The following is a 9,706-nucleotide window of genomic DNA, read 5'->3' on the forward strand; positions in this document are numbered from 1 at the left end:
TCTTTAACTTTCTGCTAGTGTACTTTTAATTCTTTCAAACTAATATCCTTCTTTGGATCTGGCATCTCCAAAGAGTGAATATATATGATCATGATAACAAAATCCATTTGGATTTAAAATATCTGATTTGCAATCATCTAGGCCCATCAATTGGCATGCACAAAGCTTATGACGCGTGTCATGTAACCAAAAAAAAATTATTAGTAAAGTTATTTAATGAATTAACTCATAGTGGACCACTTGGCTTCTGAAAATTGAGCAGGATATATTTATTGTCACAAAAAATGATTCCTTATATATAATTCTTGAAAAAAAAATTCAATATGCATTTAAATTTTAAAATGGGCAAAAATGATCTAAATTGAATAACATATTTTTAAAGGATAGAAAGGGGGGGGGGAAGTAAAATTCGAGCTTTGTTCCTCGAAAAAATGATGAGTGTAAGATACTTGGGTTATTTTCTACGCCACAACTAATATTTGGAAGCTTTAGCAAAGAATATGGCAGACATGAGGGGGAGAAAGTCAACGAATAAAAAGTAAAAAGAGGAAGGAAAACAGGGAAAGAGATTCTGTTGATAGAAAATGTTGAAGGCTGAAGGGGCCACGGAAGAGATATAAATAGAGGTTCAGGGGTGAGCAAGGCAGTAGCGGCGTACAAGTGAGGGCGAGGCAGCAAACCAATGAGAAGAGAAGTGGATCCTCTGGCAGTAGGAAGAGTAATTGGGGATGTAGTGGAGCCCTTTACCAGGTCAGTATCTATGAGGGTCATCTACCCCAATAACAGAGAAGTCATCAATAGTCGTGAGCTCAGGCCCGCGCAGGTTGTTAGCCCACCCAGGATCGAAGTTGGCGGCGGACGCGACCTCAGGACCTGCTACACTCTGGTACTTCCATTATTCCTTCTTATCTTGTTCCCTGCAAGGCCACTGGCTTGCCTTCTTGCTTTGCTGGTGAAATAAACTATTGTCTCAGTTTCTTAATTGGAACACAATGCAGGTCATGGTCGACCCTGACTCACCTAGCCCAAGTGACCCAAACTTACGAGAGTACTTGCACTGGTGAGTCATCACATGACTCCCTCCCTCCCTCTCACGCACGTCATCCTCAAATCTCACACACACGTCATCATCAGTTATCATCTCACTTATCACTCATCACCTGCTGGACGGCTTTCTTGCTCTGACACGCATCCGACTCCGATACGAAAGTCTTTGAAATTTTAAAATTTTAACTGTACTGTTTCGACTGTTTTGAAAATTGAGTGAAAAAAATTAAGATATTACGGCAATCCAATAACGGGTAAAATAAGATACTTTTCCTGTTTAAAAGTATAAAATATTTTTAATTAAATTTTACTCTTAATAAAGTATTTATTTATTTTTAAATTAATTTTATTTTTTATATTTATCTCTATTAAACACTCTATAATAAATATAAAGTCGCTATTAATAGAGATATTTTTTAAAAAAATAATGATTATATCTCAAAAGATTAAAAATGGCTTATATTTTTAAATATTTAATTTTTTAAAAAATATTTTATATTTTTAAACGGAGGGAGTACTATGCTTACGTTTTCGCTCAAAAAATCAGTTGTTCTCCATGATCCTACATGGTCCGTGTCAACAGATTTTAAGGTCTAAAGTTAAGTGAGTAAAAAAGCCTAATATATAATAAATTATCAATAATTATATTACTTGTCTAATTTTTTGAGTTGCAAACTGAGATGGTAAAATTTTATGATCATGTAACATTTCACTCTTAATAAATGATAAGGCTAGTCCAATCTAATATTCTTCCTTTAATCTTTCACAGCCAAATTCATACTTTTTATTTGACATTTTTTACCATCAGAAATAATAAAAAAAACACACTACACATAGTTTTTTGTATTTTAAAAAATAAAGATAGGAACAAACGTACCTGATTGCAACGAAAAAAGGCTTATGAATGTGATGAGCTTTTGAATGAAGTTGCGTGAGATCTTCGAAAGCCAACCTTTTTTTATCTCCAGACTCCAATTTATCGAGTTCATATGCTTTGTGCAAGCCATTTGGAACAAAAATGTTTGTTAAGCCAAGAGTATTCTAGAATAGAAAGATTGGAAGAGAATGTGCTTTCTTTAGATTTTAAAATAAAAACAAGAAAAAAGATTTAAAAACATGGAAGAGTCAAGACAAAAGGTGAGAGAGAGCTAGAAATGATGATGTCAAAATTGTAAAAAAAAAAATAATTAATAATTAATGATTAATGATTAGGTTAAAGCTAACCCAATAATTAAATATTATCTTGAAAATATGAAAAGGTTTCCAACGGAAGAAGAAGTAGGGCTTTATTTTTTTTTATTTGACATTTAGTATATAATTATGCAAATATATCCCTTCATCTTCTCATACTACCAGTGTTAGGGGTACTCATATGAGTTCTTTCGGGGGCTCTAGGCTAGCGTATTACTTGCCTATAAACTTCCATGGCGCTGGCCCTGACCCGCATAGTAACTTGTCAAAGGGGCATATATGAGGAGCACTTGACCACGAGAATATCTTCATTCCTCACTCCTCCTGTGGGCATTATTTGAAGACAATTTCTTTTTTTCTATTACAGCTCAAATCGCATTGATCAAAACCGTTATCTGGCATTCGTTTCATTTTAATACTAGAAGGTAAAAGTCCAAAATATCATTACATCACTTTTTGTTAACACGTGAAGTTTGTAATATGCCAGAAATTTAAAAAGGGTGTGAGACAAAGTTTAGGTAAATCAACTTTAAAGAAAGGGACTAATTAAGTGAATGCTTGGTTTGACGCTAAAAGTTTAGAAAACAATGGTTTAATTTTATTGGTTTCTAAAAGCGGAACAATTTTCCTGATTCTTACGTTTGTGAGTGCGGACATTTTGCATGTCGCGCACGCGTACTGTGTGAAGCATGTTTGCTTTTCTAACTGTGTCTTTTTCTTTTTGAATGGATGCGACCAGGTTGGTCACTGATATTCCCGCGAGCACAGGAGTAACCTTCGGTAAGCACACTGTAGACAGTATTGATATATATAATATACTTTTTTTTTCTTTTTCTTTTTCTTTTTTTTTGGTTCCAACCCCAGCTTCCATGTCGTTGTAAAACAAACGCGGTGGCTACATAAATGTTTGAAATACTAAGAATCTTCTTCAAACCCTATGATTTTAATTTCGTTTGTTTTCTTCGGCAATTGCTGTTTAATTGAACTAAAAGAGTTGTGTTGGATTTGAAATAGAATCATTTTAGTCCCGCGGGCAACGTAGTGTAGTGGCTCATTATAGTAAATTAACAATCGTGCGGGGCTTTGACAGGACAAGAGATCGTGTGCTACGAGAGTCCACGACCAACAGTGGGGATTCATCGTTACGTGTTCGTGTTGTTTCAGCAGCCGGGAAGGCAAACGGTGTATGCTCCAGGATGGCGTCAAAATTTCAACACCAGAGACTTTGCGGAGCTTTATAATTTGGGCTTGCCGGTTGCTGCTGTTTACTTTAACTGCCAGCGAGAGAGTGGCACTGGTGGAAGGAGAGCTTAATCACAAACTATAACTCGTTAATTATCGCTGCTGTTTAGTTTCCATCCAAGATATAATAAGATCCATCAGAACTTGGAAATTACTTCCTTATGCTCTACACATACATACATACATACATACATATATATATATATATATAGGTCTCCCTCAATGATGTATGTTCCTCCTTATTATTATAATATATTTGCCTTTCATGGTTAGATTTCCGATCTTGACGACTATTGGTATAATATAGAAAAATGCATACAAGTCTTATTATTTGTAAAAATAAATATTTCAGTTCATTTATCAGATTTCATGCAAAATATACGAGACTCATATTTTAGTTTAATATTAAAGATTAATTCGTGATGAAGATATATATATATATATATATATACACTCTAGCATATGAATTTCATATATCCAATAAACCAAGTGTATTTTTCTTTGTAGCTGAAACTCCAAGAAAATTATATTATACTTCTCCCGTATTATGTGACTTTGCCCTTGCTCTTTTGTTTTTAGTAACAGTACTTTTCTCTTTTATTTTTTACCCTATAGACATTAATGATATTTTTAGTTGTGTTAAAGTCAATTTACCGTGCAGAATTAATAGAAATCTTAGAAGGTTTCAATCTTTGTTGGAATACTAAAATTCTTAAAATAAATGTTTATTTTAATTTTAAAGAGGCCTTATCTTTTATTTATTGGAGTTATCCTCATAATCATCCTCTCTACCATTGTCAATAACATCAAAAACCTTATCATGCATAACTAAAAGATAATCTTTGATCACACCTATAGAAAAGTTAACAAATGTGCTAACCTCATGGCTTACAAGACTTCAACTGATACTTTTGATATTTCTTTATTTGATAATCCGCCTAGTGATTGTATAAGCCTTGTGGCTTTCAACAATACTTGATTCTAGTTTTTTGCATGATTCTATCATGGCCTTGTAGTAAACAAAAAAAACAGTCAATTTACAGCAAAGCACTCTATATCTCAACGGTGAGGAAGAGATATTGCATGGGGAATCAGAATGATGGAATCCAGAGAAGAAAGGGAAAGATGAGACGAGTGGCCATGGAGGTCGTGTCTTCAATGCTCATCCGATGATGGATCCATGATCATGGTTACAACGTCATCGCGAACACGCCACATGAAGAACGCCCTCTTCTCAAAATAGATTTTAATTTTTCTCTAAAATTTGATAGTTTGGACAAATAAATTGAACTAAAACAAGGAACTCCCCCACTAAAGTACGAATTTCTCTTTCAAAGCGAAACTACAACCAAAGGGTGCTTTAATAATCACAACTTGCATTAAGAAATTTGGATACAACAAATGAACAGTATGTTTCTACAAATTTATTATTTATGGAGAGAAGGGGGAGGGGCGACGGAGAGTAAAAACATATGACAATGCATCAGATCAGAAATGAATAGGAAAAATGTCTAATCCAGCGTCCCATGTCGTCTCCAATTTTCTATTCAATGGGTAGATACATAACCATAAAATCTGTAGTTAAATTGTATATCAGACACAGGAAATGGCATTTTGATGGATAGCTTTTGCAGCCCATGGAAGCAGAGTGAACCAATTTGAATGGATTGGCCACCATAAAAATCTCAATAATTCAGACTTTCATTTCAAAACTCCCCGTTTGGGCTCATATTAGAGACCGTGTCTTGATGAGATTCGGTACAGCTGATCATATCCCGCGAGCACCCCCGCTCCTGCCACACCAAGAAGCATATTTGCTGTGACTCCCCGAAATAGAGCAAAGAAACCCTCATGTCGCACAATCTCATGAAAAGCGTGCAATGTATTACGATACTTATTTGGCTGCCCAGATGTCATCATCATTCTCCGTCTTAGTGTGTCGAAAGGGTAAGCACAAACCCCAGCAGACGATGTAATGCTCCAACCCAACAAGAAACTAGCAAAAAAATTACCCTGTAGAAGGACAACAGTAAAAAGGACTCAGGATAGGAATGCACAAGTATGGCACAAAGAACTCCATCAATGCTTTGAATCACTTTAAGCAATTGAAAAGCCAAATTATCAAGGCATCTAAGAATAGAAGGCTATGGCAAGAAAAAACAGGTACATTCACAATTGGGGGAAAAATGTCTAATTTTTTAAATTCCTTAAATCACATACCATGGAAAGCCTAGCCAAAAAGACTTACTCCATTGCAAAAGAACCTCAAAATGCTCGTTTGAAGCATTCAATTATATCATTCCCCCTTGGATGCAAGTTAGATATAATCTGTAAAAAGTACAGATACATACCTCATAAGGCCCGACTAAGAAAAGAGGTTTCATGGTGTCATAGATCCCAAAGTACATGCCTCGATACATGGTGATTCCCATTATTGAAACTCCAAATCCCCTGTACAACCCAACAATTCCATCGCTTGATAAGGTTTTACAATATACATCGACTAGCCCCTTAAACTGGCGCTGACCACTGGGATGGCATTCTACTGCATCTGTACCTAATCGGGTACGAGCATAATCTAAATGATACAGTAGTAGCGAAGTAGTAGCTCCTGCAGCACTGCCTGAAGCCACATTTCCAGCAAACCACTTAATATACCCGTCTCTCTCTTTGGAATGCCCAAAAATGCTTTTGAAGTAACCTTTGAATGCAAAATTGAAAGCCTATAGACCAATTAAGTGTTTGTTCAAACATAGTTCAATAAACCAACATTAATTGGGCATAGAATAGATTGGGAAGGAAAAGGCACAAGTTTACCAGCAAGAATTACCTCCATTACCAACAGAGAGTACTAAATACAGGAGCAAATAAGGGTACACTATTTTTAACACATATTTTCAGTTAGCCTAAAAGAAATAATTATCCTCACATTTAAAATCCTACTCACTAAATCACTCATCTCTGGCTAGTGACTACGAGGGAGTGAGATCAAATCAAGGAGCACAAGGGAAGGGGTTCTTTAACATTAATCAGAATGTCAAAAAAGTTAATAACTCACTTGTGTAGGGAAATACCGTATAACATTGGCTTGGTTTCCTCTCCAAAAAGCAAACAGACCCTCCTCCCTCAAGAGCCTCTTAAAGCAATCAGATACACCCAAATATGGTCTCTTGAGTTGTCCTCTCTTTATCATTTCCCCTTGATTTTGCAATAAAAGCTTAACTCTCTCTATTGGTGCTGCTGCACTCTTAGATATAATAGCCGCTACACCTCCCATCACAAAATCCATTGAGAATCTATCATATTGTGGAGACGTCACTACCATTTTTTATCAGCTCTTTCTGATCCTGGGTGATGCGACCAAAAGTTAATTAAAAACTGAGCTGTGAATAAGGATAACCATCAATACATAGACTAAATTTCGGTAAAAACCAATGTTTAATGTCAGAAAAACTGAATTAGTGATGCCTAGCAGAACAGAAGGCACATGCTTCAATGATGTGAGTTGTATACGTGTCACCATACTCAATTTATTCCAAACCTTAAAGATATGTATGATTAGAATATGCTCACCATCTTTGACCAAAAAAAAAACAAAAAAAAAAAAAAACAAAGAAAGAAAGAAAAAAAGATTTTGCATACCATCCAACAAAACCTAGTGTCGTGGTGCAGATATGAGAAAAACTATAGGCTCCCAAACTTTACTTTGGGCATTCATCAGTCTTTGAAAGCTACACTGACTCAGAGAAAGGCAACGTGCGGACAAAGTCAACCCCAATATGCATATTGTACCAAGCAATTATTTCACAAATTTTGCAATTGTTATGAATATTTATAAGCTTTAGCCTGTAGCAGAGCAAAATAAGAGCAAACATTCAAAAGTTCTTTAAAACTTTCATTGTCTTTTCATCGAAGTTCTTCCTCGTTTGAAAATTGTAACTTTAGTTGGAAGGGCATAACTATACAGGTTTACAAGTCTACGTGATTATCCCAAGGTAAACTACATACATATATACGGTCAAAGGGAAAAATTCCACGCAAATGCAAGTCAGCCTCTTTCCACCTGCTTGAATTCTTCCTTCAAACGGAGGAGAGATGTTTCGCGCCAGGGGCAGGGGAAAGCTGGGTCCAGGAAAGGGGCAGGTCGATAAAGAGGCATTTGTACCGGATTTGCCCAGAAGTGGAATGGATTGAATATTTATTTTGCATCCATTTAACGTTAAATTATTTGGATAGATTAACGAAGAGAACTTGAATATTCAAACCATTTTCATAGGTGGAAAATTATTTGCACAGAATAAGCATGACAGATTTGCACACCCGAACATCAGCAAATTGTCCACTCTAACTCAAACGAAAATCTTTGCTCCACACAAATGCAATAGTCACAGAGAACGACTATAATTGAAAAGATTGGATGGAAAGAGAGATTAGGCGTGGCGGATCCAGACCTTGAACGAAAAAATTTCGGCAACGCACTCAAACCCACCAGTTTTCTATTGCCACTGTCACTTCCGTCGCCGATTCCCTTCTCTCCGTCAAGTTTCACCCGACGGCGACGTTGCTGCACCAAACTCCCTTCCACCTGACTTCCTGACTTTCTCTTGTCGTTCTTGCCCTAATGCCCCAGCCACGGATTTTCTCTCACCTCCGGCACCGCTGTCACAGCCGGCAACGAGGTTCTCTCAGTCGCCGGCTTCGCGTAATGCACCCAAAATCATCGACCCCGCCAAGCTGCCAGGCCTTTTTCATTCTATCCTTTGTTTTTCTCGGACCACAAGTTTTTTATTCTATTTCCATTATTAATATAATTTTTTATATTTATATAATTTTTATCACATTAATAAATATGTGTGTGTAGGGTGACCATTGCTTTTTTATTTTTTATAATGAAAAAATAAATACTCCCTTTGTTTAGAAAAGCTTTTTTAAAGGATTAGATGTTTAAAAATAAAAGACATTTTTTAATTTTTCAAAATATAATCATTATTTATTAAAAAAATATTTCTATTAATGAATGACCTTATATTTACTAAACAATGTTTGATAATGATAAATATAAAAAGATAAGATTAGTTTAAAAATTTATAACTATTTTATTAACTGTGATATTTAATTAAAAATACTTTATATTTTAAAATGAAGGGAGTATATTCTTTAGAAAGAATATAATATATTATACATTTTTTATGACTGAGGTATTATGCAAAATGATAAATAAATCCCTTCATGATAGAAAATGACAAAATAGAACTGTGAAGTGAAATAATGACTCTGAAGGTCTTAGATACTTACAAAATGATGTTTCTAACCCTTTACAAAATAATAGAAAGTGCAAAAATTAAAACCTAAACTAAAATTGTTAATATTAAATATAAAATTATTAACATAAAAAATATGGTTGTTATTGCATTCTTAAACTAAATTTATGATTAACTATGTTATTAATCATTAAGCTGAAATTGTTAATATAGGAAAAATACTTGCTATTGCATGATAAAATTAATAACTATATTTCTTATATTAACAATTATACTTTAATTTTTAACAACTTCATATCAGGTTTTAGCAGTTATGCTTTTTTTTTTTGGGTTTAGGGTCAACAAAGTAAATTCGCATTAATTAACATTAGCATGAGTGGTAATGATCGCCGTCACTTAAACAAGTGGTTGGATATTTAAATTTCAAACCTTGTGTATATAAAAATTTAAGTAGGAGAAGTCTACTATTTGCCTTTCATATCTTAAGGGAGAATATTTCTAATATCAATGAAATCTACATCTTATATTATCAAACGAAAAAAGTAAATTCATAAAAAAGTTTGTCATATTATTCCATTAGGATTTCAAAGTAATAACATCATTTGGTATTATTTATTTTTCATTTGCTCGTTTCAATGGGATTTATTTGTCACTCTCCTAATTTTACAATCATGAAAAAGAACTAAAATGTACTCTCCACTTTCCATCTATTATTATAACCTCAATAACAGTGTCAATTACAATCAATAAGTTTGATTATTTAAAAAACTAATTATTCAACACATGCGCGTGTCAAAACTTAAGATAGATTACTATTTTCTAAAATTTAATTTTTACATGTTTAATACAAATATGTTTTTGATCATTTAAGAATTTTAATTTAAATGATCTTATTCTTGGTTATTATTATTTCAAATAATGGCCTTTTATATTACCTAAATTGGATTTCAATTTTTTTTAAGGGA

General features: G+C 34.2%; 2 protein-coding genes across 3 annotated transcripts; one reads left to right on the plus strand and one right to left on the minus strand.

The window, feature by feature from the left end:
- Positions 1-672: 672 nt before the first annotated feature.
- On the plus strand, positions 673-3,618 carry LOC129320333 (protein HEADING DATE 3A-like). The gene is made up of 4 exons (XM_054965738.1): positions 673-886; positions 999-1,060; positions 2,978-3,018; positions 3,329-3,618. The coding sequence occupies exons 1-4, from the start codon at positions 683-685 to the stop codon at positions 3,550-3,552; spliced, it is 531 nt and encodes a 176-aa protein (XP_054821713.1). The 5' UTR covers positions 673-682; the 3' UTR covers positions 3,553-3,618.
- Positions 3,619-4,836: 1,218 nt separating this feature from the next.
- Positions 4,837-8,244, minus strand: LOC129320332 (ADP,ATP carrier protein ER-ANT1). Of its 2 annotated transcripts, none has more exons than XM_054965737.1 (4): positions 7,970-8,244; positions 6,539-6,827; positions 5,832-6,203; positions 4,837-5,493 (listed from the first exon to the last, which is right to left on the minus strand). In XM_054965737.1, the coding sequence occupies exons 2-4, from the start codon at positions 6,803-6,805 to the stop codon at positions 5,212-5,214; spliced, it is 921 nt and encodes a 306-aa protein (XP_054821712.1). In that variant the 5' UTR covers positions 6,806-6,827; positions 7,970-8,244; the 3' UTR covers positions 4,837-5,211. The 2 variants fall into 2 exon arrangements, with proteins under 2 accessions (XP_054821712.1, XP_054821711.1); XM_054965736.1 differs by having other exon boundaries at positions 7,932-8,244.
- Between the last annotated feature and the right edge of the window lie 1,462 nt (positions 8,245-9,706).

This window comes from Prosopis cineraria, unplaced genomic scaffold, assembly GCF_029017545.1.
Source record: "Prosopis cineraria cultivar Desert tree isolate PC_DT_omini unplaced genomic scaffold, ASM2901754v1 PC9, whole genome shotgun sequence".
Taxonomy (NCBI): domain Eukaryota; kingdom Viridiplantae; phylum Streptophyta; class Magnoliopsida; order Fabales; family Fabaceae; genus Prosopis; species Prosopis cineraria.

Excerpts from the sequence above, each read along its gene's own strand:
- LOC129320333 (XM_054965738.1), top strand. The coding sequence starts at position 683 with ATGAGAAGAGAAGTGGATCCTCTGGCAGTAGGAAGAGTAATTGGGGAT. Across the intron at positions 887-998 it reads TCAGGACCTGCTACACTCTG|GTCATGGTCGACCCTGACTC; the intron begins GTACTTCCATTA and ends AACACAATGCAG. Across the intron at positions 3,019-3,328 it reads GAGCACAGGAGTAACCTTCG|GACAAGAGATCGTGTGCTAC; the intron begins GTAAGCACACTG and ends GGGCTTTGACAG.
- LOC129320332 (XM_054965737.1), bottom strand. The coding sequence starts at position 6,805 with ATGGTAGTGACGTCTCCACAATATGATAGATTCTCAATGGATTTTGTG. Across the intron at positions 6,204-6,538 it reads TACGGTATTTCCCTACACAA|GCTTTCAATTTTGCATTCAA; the intron begins GTGAGTTATTAA and ends ATTGGTCTATAG. Across the intron at positions 5,494-5,831 it reads TCTTAGTCGGGCCTTATGAG|GGTAATTTTTTTGCTAGTTT; the intron begins GTATGTATCTGT and ends GTCCTTCTACAG.